General features: G+C 41.9%; 1 protein-coding gene across 2 annotated transcripts in view; it reads right to left on the bottom strand.

Moving 5' to 3' along the window:
• Window positions 1-16,555, bottom strand: part of FAM120A (family with sequence similarity 120 member A) — a 49,533-nt gene extending 32,978 nt beyond the window's left edge. For both annotated transcript variants that reach the window (XM_088522867.1, XM_088522868.1), the window contains exons 1-3: window positions 16,061-16,555; window positions 10,359-10,605; window positions 5,489-5,571 (exon numbers count right to left, since the gene is read on the bottom strand). In XM_088522867.1, coding sequence (XP_088378993.1) covers window positions 5,489-5,571; window positions 10,359-10,605; window positions 16,061-16,534 — 804 coding nt within the window. In that variant the 5' untranslated portion in view covers window positions 16,535-16,555. The remainder of the gene's footprint in view (window positions 1-5,488; window positions 5,572-10,358; window positions 10,606-16,060) is intronic.
• Window positions 16,556-16,831: the final 276 nt, after the last annotated feature.

Raw genomic sequence — 16,831 nt, 5'->3', positions numbered from 1 at the left:
TGTGTTTCTCCCATCTAAAGGATTTCTGCTGAATAAAAAAAAAAATCTTTACTTCATCATATACTGCATATATCTAGATTCCTAATATTATGCAATTCATCATCATTCAATGTGGCCACTTCCCTTGGAAGCTGGGATGAAAGGAAATTCACATGTATCTATCCTTGCTACTATATGGCTTCTCTATTTTGTGTGTTATCAAATTATCTCAAAAGTATCAAGTCTTCATTAGTGCTGAGCCCCCCCTTTTTTTCTGCCTCAGAATAGCTGCTCATGGTTACTGAAAAAGTACTGTTTTTTTCTTCAATTTTTTTTTTTCACACTGAAAGTGTGGAAATAGATTTCCTTTGCCCCATTTACTTTTCGCTAAGTATTAAGTAATGATATTAAGTACAAACAAATTAAAGCATTTCCTTAAATGTTCTATTCAAGTAAGGCTTTAATCCTCCTCTTAAACCAATTCCGTAGGGTATTGCTTCACTTTTTTGGTCTTCCACGAGAAGTGATACGGACCAGACACGTTTGGCGGAAAAGTTTAAACTGAAGAACTTAAATCCTACTCATTACCGATGCATAACTACCAAAACCTGCCTTTTTTCCAGACTAAGAGAAAATGAAGCTTGCTTGGAAGCCTACTTTGTATGCTATTTTTCATACCATACTACCCCTCATGAGTTTGTAAGCACCATCCAATCTGTACAGTTTAAAAACATATTTCAAGAAACTTTTAGGAGGCTTAATAGCTGCAACGATGGTTACCTAGATCATCGGTGTTCTAGTTTTCAGTAACCTTCTCTTGCTCCAAATTATTGATCTAGTGGAATTACTGAGGTTTCCTGTTTAAAGATATGCACGTCCTACATTTTGGAGAATGCCTGAGGACTTTCTAACACTGCTGCTGGGAACCTCTGTGCAATTCTGGAGCTTTCCATTACTAGCTTGATGGGCAGCAAGATTTTCATTATTCACATATCTTAAGCTGCATGTTTGCAAAGTTCAGTGAATCAAGATTTAAGAGATCATAATTACTGCCTATATTTAGCCTATATCAACCACAGTTTACATACCAAAGAAGTGAAAAAAACTATTTTAGAATTCTCCACAGAAAACTCACACTTTCACAGAAAATACTGCAATTCAGCATTATCAGAAATGTTTATGCACAATTCCAATCAGTATTTCATTAGGTTTAACTTTGCAGCTTTAAAAAAAAGCTACACCACAAACTCTTTATCTGCAATTTACCATACACAGTTATTTTTCCCAACCTGTATTTCATCCATTCATCATACAATTTCTTAGCCTGCCTTCTTAATATCTAGTACATAGATATTTTACCCAGATTTCCATTGCTAATAATTCACTACTTTTAAAGTGTCAGAATATTCATTCTATATCTGGTCATTCTTCACAAGAAATCGACTCCACATTTTAGTTCAGTTTAGCATATTCAGTACGGCTACACTATAGTCAGTCAGGCACGATAATTTTCAATTTCAGATTAGTACATTTTATATTAAATATTTACTATTATGTATACCAAGTATATAAAACTGGAGTGAATTTAGCTCACACTCACAAAATGTATTCAAAAACGAATTTTGCTCCAATCTACAATAAAAGATATGCATACTCAAAATGAGACCTTTTGAAAATATGTATTGCAAATCCAAAGACACTCCAGATATTTAAGTTTTCCTTCTTCTTTTCTGTTTTAAAAGACATCTAAGTCCATCAGTGGTAACACCCACAAAGCTAAAAGTATCATTACCTACACAAAAGCCAAAGCGAAAAAGGAGATAAATAAGATCTACTTTTCTGCATTAAATATATAGCTAGTCTTCATTAAATGTTAAGTAGGAAAACAAGATGAAGACTTTTTAACAGCAAAAATTACAGAAAACCTGCTTAAGGTTTAATCTTACTCTTAGTTACATTCACAGTGTTTCCAAACTAAATCAGCACCTTATTCCACTGATTCCTTATCAAAAGAGACTTCTTACTAGAAGCCACTTTTTCTCCTCCTCCACATAAGGATTTCAGACAACAGGAAAAATGTATTCTGAAAGGGCGACCATGGAGGTGTGGAGGATCACACACTCTGAGGTCACTGGGTTAGGAACCACGTGACATCTGAAAATTGGATAGTTTCTCCTCTAGTTGTAAAAGGAAAACTTTAATTTCCAGAAGAAGCACTGAGAGAAAAATCAAAAGTGACCTAACAGTGCACTTTGTAAAGTAAAGTGGGGAAAGAAAAATAATTCTACAGAAGTATTTGTCAAAAATCAAGGCAGAAACCAACATTTCAAGCCCTGAAGCGATAAGATAGTCTTGGTTTTGACAAAATAAATTTGTTTCATCTAAAAAGAATAGGATAATATCTCTTGGTGGAATTATAGCGTTATTTAAGGAGGTACCCAAGCTGTACTTGACAAACCTCCCCAGGGCAAGGACAACTGCCTCCCTCTCTCTAGGAAGTGAGGTCTTTAAAAGCCAATCAACAAGAGTTGACTCACATTTACTGTCAGCCTGCTCAAAACAGATACTCATCTGAGCATCCACCTGAGTAAGTCTTGAGCATCCTGATCTGAACTTAAGGTGAACCTGAAGTAAGTATGAGGTTGGACTAGACGACTTTCTGAAGTCTTTTCCAACATGAATTACCTTACAATGACTCTTAGCATTTAATAAAAGGAAAATATTTCCTTTAAGCATATCATCAGTATCACCTCTGTTATCTAAGCAGCAGAGCATTATCCAAACAGCTACTTAGTTAGCAAAGTTCTTTTTGGTCTCCCCTCCTGCAGATGCTGCCTGAAGTCAGTGGAGTAGGATAAGAATTTCGTAGAGCAATTCAGAGAGGGTGCCCAGCTTGCAGATTTGCCATCGCTTTCTGGCAGTATCCATCACTATTGACATGAAACAATTAGATAACTAATTTTGCCAGATAAACACAGGTGTAGTATATTGCAGATGGGCATATCAAGAGTCTGCCAAAGACAGTCCAATGAATTCATCCTTTCACAATTATTTTAATGGTAAGATGGTTTATCACAAGTGAAGATGGAAATCCTCACATAGTTTCCTTGCATACTCTTCAAAACCAGGAGGCTGCATTATTTCCAAGAACAGCTTCCCTGGTGTATAAAGTTTGAACTTCTTCAATGCTACATGTTCCCACCTCAACACTAACTCATTCTAGAGATTAGAAACTGCCTGTCTAATTGTTTTTTGATATGGTCTTGAAGCTCCATGCTGCAACAAGATGACTGTTTGTATACCTTTCCATAGTGGGAACCAAATTATCTTCACAGATCTCTAAAAAATAACCTCAAACCACACAAATAAGTAGTATGATTCCAGGCTTCTAAATGAGATATTGGGCTGAAGTTCTCACCCAAAAGGGCTAACAAACCCTGTCCTTTTTGAAGTTCTGCTCTGGACAGCCTAACAAATAACAGAACACAATCACACACAGTCTACACATTTATTAGACGCATTACCTCCTTACAGAAGGACATTTAAACACACAAGACCCTGAGTCAGAACAGCTTGTAATGTCAGCAGTTTTTGATTCTTTTTCTCTATTGCAGAAAGTCAGATCTCTTCATCTAAATTTGTCCATAGAACTTCACGGTTTTGCTGACACGATGGTTTTCTTGATGTCTTCTATTGAAAGCAAGGCTTTTTATCCAGCATGCAAAAATGCTGTCATGCCAGCAAAGTGCATTTCCATTTCCCTTCCTTTCCATGTTTGCTCAGATATTCCTACATGAATGATCCATCCTCATTTCCTTCTTTGCAACAGAGAGACAGGTTACTTGTTTTTGCTTTTCTCTACCTCACTCTGCTGATACCTGAGCACAGCAGACACACCAGGCTGCCCTCTGCATGCTGATTGGTAATTTCTTCCTTAAGTCACACTTTGGGTTAGTGAACTAACAAAGTTTCTATCCTATTTTGCTACATCATAAAAAAGGGCAAAAAAGAATACCAGAAATAAATCATATAATATTACCTGTCTCAGCAGACCTCAAAAATGCTGAGAAGCAACAAATCAGGCCACTGGGAACTCAGCTTCACTATTAGCTTTGAAGCTCAAGACCACATTGTCTTAGATATGAAAGATTTAAATCTTTCAACCTTTATGCACTGGGAAAGTTTTATAAATCCCAAGTTGGATGAGCTGTGGATGTGGAACCCTTGGTTTCTGGGTATGGAAAATTCCCAATTGTAGATCTAAATAGACGCGGCCAAACAAAATTGCTAAGCAAAGCCCAGGAAACACAGCCTGGCTTGTAACCACAACCACCCCATAATTCCAGCTGTTGGGACACCTTGAAATTTTCAAAAACACCACTGTTCTGAAACTACTTCTTGCTATCAAGTTCATGGCTAACATAAGCACTTTTTTTTTTTTAAAAAAAAAAAAAGGCACTCAAAATTTACAAGGAATGTCATTTTCTGCACATCTGCAATTAACAAAAAGGGTCTCTACAGTCAGTTGTACTGACATCACTGATAGACTAGAACGTCAAATGAAACTAAATTAAGCTAATGAGCTATTGAAACACGTTATATTTTCAACTCATAAGAACTGTTGAAAATGAAGCTAAAAAATAAGCTGTTCTATGAACAGCAACTAATGAAGCTTGGTTTCCTGTAGACTTGTGCTCTTTTTGCTTTAGCCCTGCTTCTTTCTTTCTCTTTGACATCAGTATCAGCTCTAAGACAGAAGTGCTGCAGTTAATTTGGGGCTATGCACTTAGCAATTGGCCAACCAGCTGCTGTGAAGTGAAACAAATTACGTGTTCCATTTGCCTTTTTGCTCAGTACGGGTGCTAATTTGGGTCTTTTTCACCGATAACAGTGCAACAGTTTTCACAGAGCCTGTAACAGCCACAGGAAAAGTGCTATCCCAAACCATTTTCAAATCTGATTAATATTGGTCAACAGATCAAAAAAAAAAATTGAAGAGAGACCGACTAAGTGCAATTACACCCTCAGAAAACACACATCAGATCACTGAGAATTACACACAAATTCAGATCAGTAGGAAATGGAATAGAGTAGTAAGGAATCCACCTAATTATTTTTGACTAAGAACATGACCATACAAAAAGAAATTTGCTTTAAAAAAAAAAAGGACTATATTCTCCAAGTAAAGTCACTCACTGAAGCTGTTTGGCATATTTCTTGTGCAGCTGAAGGGCACTTAGGAGGATCACGACAGCTAAGTTTAGCCTAATCACCCCAGGTATCCTCTGCAATCAACATGCAGACAAGGACATCAGGGGGTGACAGGCCAAGAGCCAGCTGAGCGGCTGTGAATCCCGTCCGCACGAGGGGGAGGCTATCCCGAGCCTTTCTGAATAATCTCTCTCTTGCTCTGTATCACACTAGCAAAAGGTAAGAAGTATTAGCCTATTACACTGTGCTGTTACGATCAGTTTTAGCTTAATTGTTAGTAATTATATTAAGTTTGTACCTTAAGTGAAGCTAGTGGATGTTCTGGACCAAGTAAACTCCAATGAAAGGAAGCCAAATCTTCATCAGGTAGAATATGATTACCTAGAATACAATGCAGAACTTTATTTTAAAACCACGCCTTAAAACGTATATATTGACTCTACACGAAGCAAAGCAAAGTTGCAGTTAGTTCTCAATTCATGATAAATAAGCTGACTGCAGAGAAAACGAACTGTAAATATCTATTCGAAACTCTACAAAAGGCTCACTGGAAAGCTGGGAAACAGCAGGGAAGCTCCTTCTGTTTGAGCAGCACAGCTCGATGAAACCTGGCTTGTTGAAAGCAGCAACAGAGCTGCAGGGACAACACAGGACTCTGACCTCAATCCGGCCTTTCTGTTTGGGCACCCTCAACAGGATTTAATAATTGAGGTGCAGCAGTGGAGGGGCGCGCGCTGTTGCTCCCAGAGCCAAGCTGGGAAGGCCTTCCCGCACCACAGCACACGCCGTTACCCCTTGCCTGCAGGGCTGCCTCTGCACCTGCTCCACTACACTACGGGTCAACCCGCGCGGCCGGTTTATCCAGCCCTCGGAATGCCGGCAGCTCCCACGGACACTTGCAGCCTCCCAGGTCCTGAGGTTCCATTTGCTGCCCTCCCAGGTCCAACAAGAGCCTGTGTTAGATGCTGGGCTGGCATCTTTCAGAGCAATTAGGAAAACAGCTAGTTTTTTCAATGACTATAGATGGTAGTTGCATCTACCAAGTAACTTGTGTCAAATGGAAGATTACTTAAATTACTTTTTTTTTTTTCCAAAGCACATCACAATCAAGAAAAAAAAAGAAAAATTAGCAAAGAAATTTTCAAACATCTGAATAAATCAAGTAAGTAGCTAATTCATCATCAACTGGTAGAGCTCAGCACCTTGGAATCCAGACTTTACAAGAAGCTAGACAGAACATGTTATTGTGCTTCTAATACAAAAGCTAGGGATACTTTCAGGACTTGGTTTTCAAGTGTGGCAATTTAGCAAGGAATACATAGCTCTACTGTTGACAATACAGTTGGAGCTGCTTTTTTTGTGGTCATTTTATACTTTGGACATTCTCACCCACTCACAAAGAATATTAAAGTGCTAAAACAAGCACAACAGTTAGTTTTTTAATATTTCGCCTTTAAAATAGGTTAATTTCCTGTTATTGGTCCTTAATACGTCAAAAATGAAGGCGGTCATCCACTGCCTGGTGACTACTGGATGCTCTCTAGATTCAAACAGCCCTTCCCCTGCTGCTGAGATCTCCAGCAGGGAGGCATTATAATCTCTATTCACCAAGAGCTAAATCCTAAACTCACATCAAAAAGATATTCTGCATTTTGTATGTAACAGCCACGCTATTACTAATCTTAGTCAATAAAATTTAACTAAGGTAGGATTATACAGCTTTTATAACACAGGTCTGGAAAAATCAATTAAAGCCAGAGCGCTGGAGAGCTTTGTGAGCAACTGACAATAACTCCTGCAGATTCCGAGATTATCTTTTAAAATGGTCAGAGCTTCTCTCCCTTCCACCAGAACCTCAATCTTGTTTGGGCTCCATCTGTCATTACAGTTAATTCTATCCTCCCGAATACATGCATGTGACAGTCTGGAAATTCAATCAATTTTCAGCATATATTAAATTTTAATATTTAATATGTTCAAGTATAGCAGTGTCCTCTGCAGTCCAAATAACAAGTGGGACTTACATTTACCTTACAGTCTTCTAAAATTCTACTGAAGAACAGAATGTGACTACATAACTAAATATATTATAGAGCACTGTAACAGCGAGAAAGAGATCAACGTTACATAAGCAACCTCTATTCCTTGACCTGGCTGAACAACTTCAACACATATTGATTTCTTCCATTTTAATGGCTTATTACAGGGTATGCTTTAGATTTTTTTAAAAGCAATTAGAAGCTAATTGAAACCACTGCCCTTCCTAAAGGGTTCACAGAATTACAACTCTATATAGAACACTCTGCTTGGTTTTCCGACCAAAGATTTTTTAAAAAACATTTTCAAGTATTCAAGTCAAACTCTACAAAATAGCCCAAATCAGATTGTTTACCTGAGTAACAATTAAGTCAGAACTAAAGTGCCTGCTCTCACAGGACACTATCTTGGCCACATTTCAACTACTTATGGCAAGAATATTCCCTATATTATGAAGCTAATACTATAAAATCTCTTCTGTGTGGAAAGTAGCAAGAAGGGGAGTGCTGCAAACAAACCACGCTGTGTACATAAGCTTCTCATACAGTAATTTTTCTAAATTTGTCTAGTTGGTATAGTCAGAAAAACATCTTTTCCTGGAATATTCAAATAGAAAGACTGTGTTCCTGAAATAATTCAATTGCATAGATTTGTCATTAAGAATGGGGGGGAGGGAGTTGACCAGTTGGTTGTGATTCCACAGGCTCTTCCTATCGTTGAACACTTGAAGGAAAAAACTCTTCCAATGCATTCAGTTCTCAGCTGCTAGACTCAGTTCCCCTTCAAGCTTCTCCTTTCAGCAAAATTCCTCCTTGAAATTAATTACAAGGTTTCTGAAAACAAAGTAGTTCAAGTTCTCCCTACATGTGAAAACTGATTTGCGGACCCAAAGCAGAATAATTATACAGCTGTTATGATAGTTTTGTCCTCCTCTAATTGTAAACATCACACCAGCATCTTAACTGCAATCATTTCAGGATATATTCATTTATTCTAAAGCAAAGGGCTAGCATGGGGATTAACACTGATGCACCCAGAACAATGTAACAGATTCATACATTTGCCCTTGCAGGCAAGTTCCTGGTTGCACTTTCCTGTTGTGATTTTCTTCATTCTACTTATGAGATTCAGAGAAACCCACAGAGACCACCGGGTAAAGTCAGAATGACCTGTGAAGTCACACAAATCCTCAGATATCAAAAGGCATATTGAGATCTGATTAGCTACCCTGCTTTAAAAACACGCCACAGCACACAATTACATGTCTGTATAAATTTAGTATTTATTTAAACTAAGTTGCTATGTTCATCAGGATGCAGGAGTCAAAAAACATTGCTAGTACTTTAAGCCAAACAATACCTGTTTGCTGTGAAATTATACAATCACTGCTTATATCACCAAATACCTAGGTCTCATAAAACACACTAAAAAAAAAAAAAAAAAAAAAAACACCCAGCACAGTAAGAAATTCGAAGAATCTCTAAGCACACCTTCCAAAAAATCTTTTCTCTTCTGCTTACTTAATACACAGACAAAAGAGGCTCAGAACAAAACCACACATACACAAACCAACTAAACTTGTAGCTCAGCTATTTAAGGTTTGTATCAATTTGGGGAAAATATATATATATATATATATATATATACACACACATATATATAAGAAAAGCTTCTCCTCACTAATCAATTGAGATAAGCCTTAGTAGCATCAGTTTCCTTCTCCTCAGAGCAAACCAAAAAAATTCACCATATAAAATATCAAGCAAGAAAACATCCAAAGCTTTTTGCATAAAACTTCAAAACCTTCCAAAAGTTTACCATTTTTCACATAGCATTTAATTTAACCAAGCTAGCAATGGCTCAGCTAGCAAGCTGAAACTCTGCAACACATTTGTGTGATACTACATTTGCATGTACTTTAATTCTGTAATGCATGTCTTGTAACTGTGAAACTGCTCTTCAAACAGTAATCCTTACTCACTGAACTGGCATTCAACAACTTATTTATAGAAATCCAAAACAAAGCCTAGCAATAGTAGCCTCTGTCATGCAATTTACCCAGATCTTTTGTTTTAAACTGGTGCTTAGCCAACGGCCTGCCATTCTTCCACGAAACCATATGAGCAGGCAACTATTCTTGACATGAAAAAATCGTACATTAAAAAAAAAAAAATCAATTTGATGCTTTCTACTCTAAGACACATGGATTCTTTCCTTATTAATATGTGAGGCATCTGCATTGATGAGAAACTTTTATACATTAAGAATTAAATTGTTTTATTTCCATGCTACATCATTCACCTACACTAATACACAAAATCTGTGAGAAACATGAGAAAATAAACTGATTTTTGATACGATCAAAACTATGATTACTCTCTGATTACTCACCTGAAGTTAGAATACTATTCCAAATAAATCTTATTAATTGGAGACTATTTCATTAGTCATTAAATCTTTCTTCCATCTGAGAGCACATCAGAGGCGGCTTTACCACCAGTCTGGAAAATTCATTTTTAAGATAACACACCATTTACCATTAGAAGCAAGAGCTGTAAGAAACTATACAAATAAAAGTAATGGAATGATAAAATTCTGGTTACCACAGTTTCAGTGCAGTTTCTCTCAGCTATAGCAGAATATAGTTCCAGTGCAGCTGATGTGCTGTCAGACTGGTTTCCCTTCTTGGGATGAACAAGCTCCTGCAATCCAGAAATCTGTGTCTTTGGTTAGAACATAAAATAGGACCTCCTAGTCTGAAAAGAGTCCTATTAAATTAGACCTCAAATGCTATGTAAAGTCTGAAACTAGAAGAACCACAGTTGTGTCTTTTTTTCTCCCCACACTGAGGATGTTCTCTATGCAACAGCTTTGCAGAACTTTTACTTCCTGCTCTTGTTTCTAGAGTGCCACAGTCTGCATCACTCTCAGATCTCAACAAATTCAGTATCTGTCTGGCCTTATCAACAGTGCCTGGCCCACCTCAAGAAGAACAGAAGAGAGAAAACGAAGGGATAGCTTGGCTTAGATGCTTTCACTTAATCAGGCACACACAGCTTAAAACAGTGTTAAAAGAAACTGAAGTTATAAGTGTGACTAATAATATCAAGTTCTTTCATTACTTCACTTACCTAAAAGAGCAGCAAAAATAGGAAAGCGATTTGGATTCAGGTCCAGTTGCTTGGCAACTTCATGCATTAGGTATTGGCTTGTCGTTAGACTTTTCCCATTACGGCTCAGTTTTAGGGCATGGGCACTGAAATAGTAAGGGATGTTGCACAATGCATAATCGGAATCATATGCAACCAAACCATGGAACCCTTTTTCTCTGCAGAATGCAATTACTTCTTGATGATGATCCTCAATGCTCTGTGCAACCTATAGTGGAAGACATAGTAATTAGCCACAGTATGAAATCACAGTATTGACTTATCGTATACTTATTATTATACATCTGACATTTTTGAAATTATGAATATTTATTGGAAATGCAAAGCATTTAATGTAATTTTTAAAATCCAGCAACACTGTGACATAATCTATAAGGACACAGCACCTAAGTATCACTCCAAAACAAAACACTAAGTTCTGGAAGCTTGCACGCTGAAGTAGCATATGCACACTGAAGTAACTGTTTATTTACAGAAACATGCACACTTTAAACATATTACTATACCAACGTCTAAGTCAACTCATGGGATAATTCCAGCAGTGGATACTTAAAACAGTTTAGCAAGCAAAGATGTCCCCTTAAAGGCAAACATGCCCCTGCCCTCCTCCCTCATGGTACAGCCACTTTTAAAGATTTGCACCGTGTTTTAAAGTAACAAATGTATCTCTAGATGAACACAGGTAACTTCCTCACCCTTTGAAACTTCTACTTGCAGTGAGAAAACTAATTGTTTTCCTCTTTCCACTTTCAAAGTCTATTTATTTACACATAGCTGCCTGTGATGGGCCAAACTACTTCGAGTTTAAAGCCCCAAAATCCACCTCTCAACTCACACTCCTAGCAAAGTGCATAACTTAGGCTGTGACAGTCAGATGACTAGAACAGACATGTCCTGCAGGGAGGCCAATTCTGAACATTGGAAATAAAAGCAATCCTCTTACCATGAAGCATATTACTATGAAACAAAAAAGCAGAAAGGCACCACACAAACCCAAGATGACAGCTTAGCACTGACAGTCCCACATTTCTACATGCTAGCAAGAACTCTAGCAACTACTGTTCGCGTGCAAGTCCCAACAAACTAAAAGAGTGCTTTTGATGTGTGATTTTAATTCAAAAAAAAAAAAAAAAGACACAGCAGTCTTGCTTTGGTATGCACTGTACGCAGTAACCTTTCAATTTTAAAAACAATCAATCTATAGCGAGCTATCCCAGTATAAAAAGGCAAGTAAAAAGCCATTAGATTCAGTCTCTGGAGTGCTTATGAATAGCTATAGTGTTACTGCTGGTGAAGCTACTTCCTCTACAGCCAAAGCCTTGCCGAGCTCGAGCAACCAGAACCCCATAGCCCTGGAGTCCAGTAAAACATTGCACCACTAGCCTATCTTTTAGCAAAAACTTTCTTTTGTCCATTGTAAATTTAACTGACCCTTCCTTCTTCTATTCACGCCTCACACTACATGCATTTCACGGTGAGCTGCGGGCTTCAGGGAGCTGTGTAAATCTCGCCTTCTCCCACGTAGCTTCATGAGATGCTCCCTTCAAAGCAAACTCCTGAGCAGTCAGTGTCGCATTCGCAGAGTTGTTCATAGGCTCAGTAAAAAACTTACTAAACTCTGTCTTTATTTTTAGCATTAGGATGCTACTGCTAACAAATCTTTATACATTTTAAATTAGGATAGTCACCAGGTTTTTCTTTTAATAAATAGTAGATAGATTTAAATTATATCCATATACCTAAAAATGTCTTTACATGCACAACCACAAAAAGAAATATCTGTAAAAACAGTATGAACTCTTTGCAGAGTTGTGTTACACAGGTGTGCAGGCAATACAAGAGGAAACTAAGCCTGGGACCCGTTCTGCTCTCCTATAAACTATTTCCTGTGCCTCGACAGCCACCAGTCCCCTCCCTGCCTCATTTTACTGAGCTATCTGACACAGCACGTGGCGAGTGGGAAGCTGCAGCGTGTTTATGTAATACTGGAATCTGTGCTCAAGTAACTGAACAGCCACATGGAAAAGGGCTACCCTGGGCCTGCAACACAGTCAAAACCCAAATACGATGAGAGCAATTTAAGTAATTTAAGTCTTACAGAAAGATCTGAAATTGAAGATGCAACTATATAGGGAGGAAGTGCACAGATCAGAGACATAACTCCATGCACAGATCAGAGAACGGGAAAAAAAGCCATTAGTTGAGGATCATTTTCCCGTTTACATCACCTGTAACCATTAACAATACTGGATTTAGATACGGGGACACACATTTAGATAGGGAGAATAAAACAAGGTCTTGCCAAAGTATTAAAGATGCTAAAATGCTCACTGCTTAAATGAATTACATTTTAGCAAACACAGCTTGCATAAAAAGAATATTTCTTTCAAGAATTACTCCCTTTCTCTCTAAACAGAAAAATATCAGGTCACAATTAAGCTAAAAACCTGGAGGATATTTACTATTACTCAGAGGAACCTGTTATTTTTATATCCTGCTGAAACCATCTGCAAGTGATTTATAATTGTTCTGGATGGAATACATCATCCTTTTCTCCCCTCTAATTACCAAAATAGATTAAATTGGTAGCCAGTTCCTAACTCTGCACAGGAGCCTTTGACTCAGAGGTTTCCTGAAAATATGAAAATTAGTTTCATACCTAAAGCTAATCCCTATTCTCAAACCCAACTTCTCAAAGCAGAGGGAGAAAATACCAGAATTTTGCAACTGGCTTATGCATATGAAAAAAAAAAAATAAAATCACATACATGCAAATGAAAATCACACATACAAGCTGAGTTAGCTCTTCACCCATAAGGAGGGTTGCTAGAAAGTGATCATGGGGGAGAACATGGATAAAACTGGAGTACAGTTTAGAGAACAGAGGAGAAAGGCAAGCATTCTAAAGCAGATTTATAAAGAGAATAAATTATATGAGATGAGAGGAAAACATAAGATGTACATGACGTTAAGTTCAACAGTACCACTAAAGTGGATTGTGTATGTTCCCACCATAGCCATGGAATGTTCTGCCTAACCCCAAAATGAATTGACTCACACAGAGCTATTCAGACAGTTTCTCAACAGCTTTATAAACCAGCCATCGATTGAGAATTCATGATATTCTTTCCCATTTCCAAGAGAGTTGACCACTTCCAAGAAGCTGTGCAAGACATCTCCTCCTCCGTGGCGGTTCAAGCATACAATGTACTTAACAGCAATAAACATTTGTAGTAACTCGCACTTGCTAAGTGCTAACCTACAACAAAACAAATATCCACCCTCCAAATCCCCCCTCCACCCAATCTGATTTTTATTTTTAGCAATAGCTGAGAGACTCAGTATGATGTACCCTTTGCTAAAGCTTTTCTTCAGATTAAGGCCTCCTACCAAGAAACTGCAAGGGAACTAATGCTGCAGCTAAGCCTGGAAGTAACCAAAGGGCTACAGGTGGCAGAGTTGTTTCAGATGTGGCAACTTTATTGAGATGAAATGTGCTTAAACAGAAACCAAGCACACTGAAACAGAATGTATGTAGAAAACTAACAGCTAGTTGAACATGCCACAGAACTATTACAGATATCAAATTCCCATCAACATCAAAACAACTGATTTCATCTTGGATATGATGCATTTTAACAGTGTAATAAACAATTATTTTATTATTTTAACAAATAAAAAAAATAAAGACAATTTAAAAAAAAGTTTACTTAATTCCACACATTGCTTTCCCTAAAGATTTTTAAGTCTCAACAGCAAATTACAAAATATTTATAGCGTATCCACAACTACCCCAAGGTTAATGCCTTCACTGCACGGACTTTAATACATTTTCTTCGAGGAATAAGTTAATTTCTTAAAATCTTAGATACAGCAAAGTTCAAATCAGATGATGCACAAAGTTTTAGTTATCATTCATTCACATTCTTACCCATATTCACACTCAAAAAAACAGGCATTATTTTGCAAGTATTCTGATCAGAAAGGGATTGATACAGCAGACGTGGCAATAAGCTCTTAACCCGACCAACCATCAAGCACAAAGCATGGAGTTTTAGTGCTGCAAAAACGAGCACTTCCTTCACTTCACGCTCAGGCCAGGCGCAGGTTCCGGGCGCTTACCCCAGCGGCACAGCCCGGCCTCTCGTCTCGATGCGAGGCGTTGGGCAGCGCAGGCGGCAGCGGCACCAGCGCCGTGGTGGCACCGCAGCAGGCCAGGCCGTCCGGGCCGCGCTTCCACCAGCAGCGAGGTGGGGGGGACTTCGCCCCGGCTACGGCCACCCCTACGACACACCAGGACTTGATCCCAGGCCCGACACTAAGCAGAGCGGGCTCAGCCTCGCCGCGCCGCCAGGGCTGCCGGGGTGAGCCAGGAGCGCTGCTCCCCTTTGGCAGGACTTGGAGAAACTTAGCCCAAAGTCACCTTTCGGAAGAACTCTTTCAAGAAAGTGATCTTTACCCTACGGCTGCACCCGGGCCAATATTTTTATAACCTGCCAAACGAGTGGTACCAAAGCCAGGTAACACCAAGCTGCCGATCCATGAGCAGCTCTGGGGGACGCGGGGTGTTTTCTGTACAGAAGTAACTGGCAGCAAAGCCTGTGAGCACGGGCTGGGCTCCCTCCGCCTCCTCCCTCCCTAACGGCAGGGCAAGAAAACAGTTTTTAAAATTGCAATTTCATCCACAAGGCTTTTTTTTCCCCTTTTTGTTTGGGGGGGTGATGATTTTTTGCTTCACGTTAAACGATACATATCATTTCCCTGTTTTGCAGAAACGACCATAAATCACGGGCAGCGTTCAGAGAAACGTACCGCGTTCATATCCCGCAACCTTTGAAATCCTGCCCTCCATGTCGGAGCGCAGGCTGCGCGGACCCCGGCCATCTCGGCTGCCGGCTGCGCGAGTGCGAAGCGGGCACTTTCCCTTAAAATACGGGCTTGAAGCAGCAAGTTGGGCACAGTTTAGGCTGGTTTTCCCCATCCCGCAAAATGGAAGCGTTCATAAGCCCCGAATAAGAAGGGAGTTATTTTACACTCGGTGGGAAGTCCATTAGAGCATTTGGGCAACATCCAGCAGAATCCCGCCCGCAGCCCGGGATGGCAGCGGGGCGCGGAGGGTTTCGCCTCCGCTCGGCACTTGTTGCCGCTCCGGGTGCGCGGTAACTAGTTGGGCTCCTGCTTTTTTTCCCCCTCCCTTTTCCTTGCGTTTCCCCCCGCGGCGGCCCCAGCGGGCCGGGCCGGGCCGGGGCGGAGCGGCCCCCCCGGGCGGGCAGGGACATTTTGAGTGGGAGCAGCAGGCGGCGGCGCGGCCCGACAGAACATGGAGGCCGAGGCTCGGCGGGGGCCGGCCGGGCCCCGCGCGGGGGAGGAGAGAGGGAGGGAGGGAGCCGGGCGGCCTCGGCGCCCCGGGGCCGCCGCCACCGATCGCCCTGCTTCCCCTCCCCGGCGGGCGGGTATTTATAGAAAATCCCCGGGGGGATTGAGGCCACGGACGGCGGGGCCGGGCCGCCCGCGGCGGGGCCGCGCGCCGACATTTTGCGGCGCCGGGGCGGCGCGGGCCGGGCTGGCGGCAGGGCCCGGCGCGGCCGCTGCCATCTTAGCGGCGCGGGCGCGGGGGCGGCGGGGCGCGGGGGGCGCTGCGGGGCCGCGGGGCTCTCGCTCACCTTGATGTGGAAGCGGATGAGGGCCAGGCGGATGCAGTGCGCCATGCACACGGGCGGCAGGAACCAGACCTTGGGCGGCGGCGTGCCCTTGTTCTGGACGTGGCTGACGATCTGCTGCGCCGTCTGGCGCTCGTTGCCCTGGCGCTTCACCCACTCGTGCAGCCGCGCCTTCTCCAGGGCGCCGTTGAAGAAGACGAAGAGCTCGATGTTGCCGTTGAAGCAGGCCTTGGCCAGCGCCGCCAGGTAGCCCAGCATGTGGTTCCACTGCCCGCCGCTCACCCAGTCCGTGTAGAAGCCGCCGTAGAGCCGGTGCAGGCAGTTGTCGGCGTCGATGAGGAGGCGCAGCGGGGTCTGCGGGGGCCGCTGGCGGCCCCCGCCCACGAGGCTGCCGCGGGCCAGCTTCTGCAGCTCCACGGGCACCACGGCACTGGGGCAGTGCTTCTCGATGTAGTCCTGGAAGCCCTGCACTCCCATGGCGGGGCCGGGCGGCGGCGGCGGCGGCAGGCGAGCGGGGGCCCCTGGGCGGCGGCGGCGGCGGGCGGCGGGGCCGGGCGGGCGGCGCGGTGGCGGCGGGCGGGCGGCGGGGCCGGGCGGGAGCGCGGGCGGCGGTCGGTGGCTGCTCAGGGGGGAGTCGTGTGGATTAGTGGGGGGCTCATGGCTGCGGCGGCCGCCATGTGCTGCGCTCACGGAGCCATGGCTCGCGGGTCCGGGCTGCTGCCGCTGCGGCTCCGACTGCCGGCGGGCGGGGGAGCGGCACGGCGCGCAGGAAGC

Source organism: Tinamus guttatus, unplaced genomic scaffold (genome assembly GCF_059628265.1).
Source record: "Tinamus guttatus ecotype Peru unplaced genomic scaffold, ASM5962826v1 Tinamus_guttatus_pri_ptg000169l, whole genome shotgun sequence".
NCBI lineage: Eukaryota > Metazoa > Chordata > Aves > Tinamiformes > Tinamidae > Tinamus > Tinamus guttatus.
The sequence above is the reverse complement of the archived record's forward strand: the minus strand, read 5'-3'. Positions and strand labels throughout refer to the sequence as shown.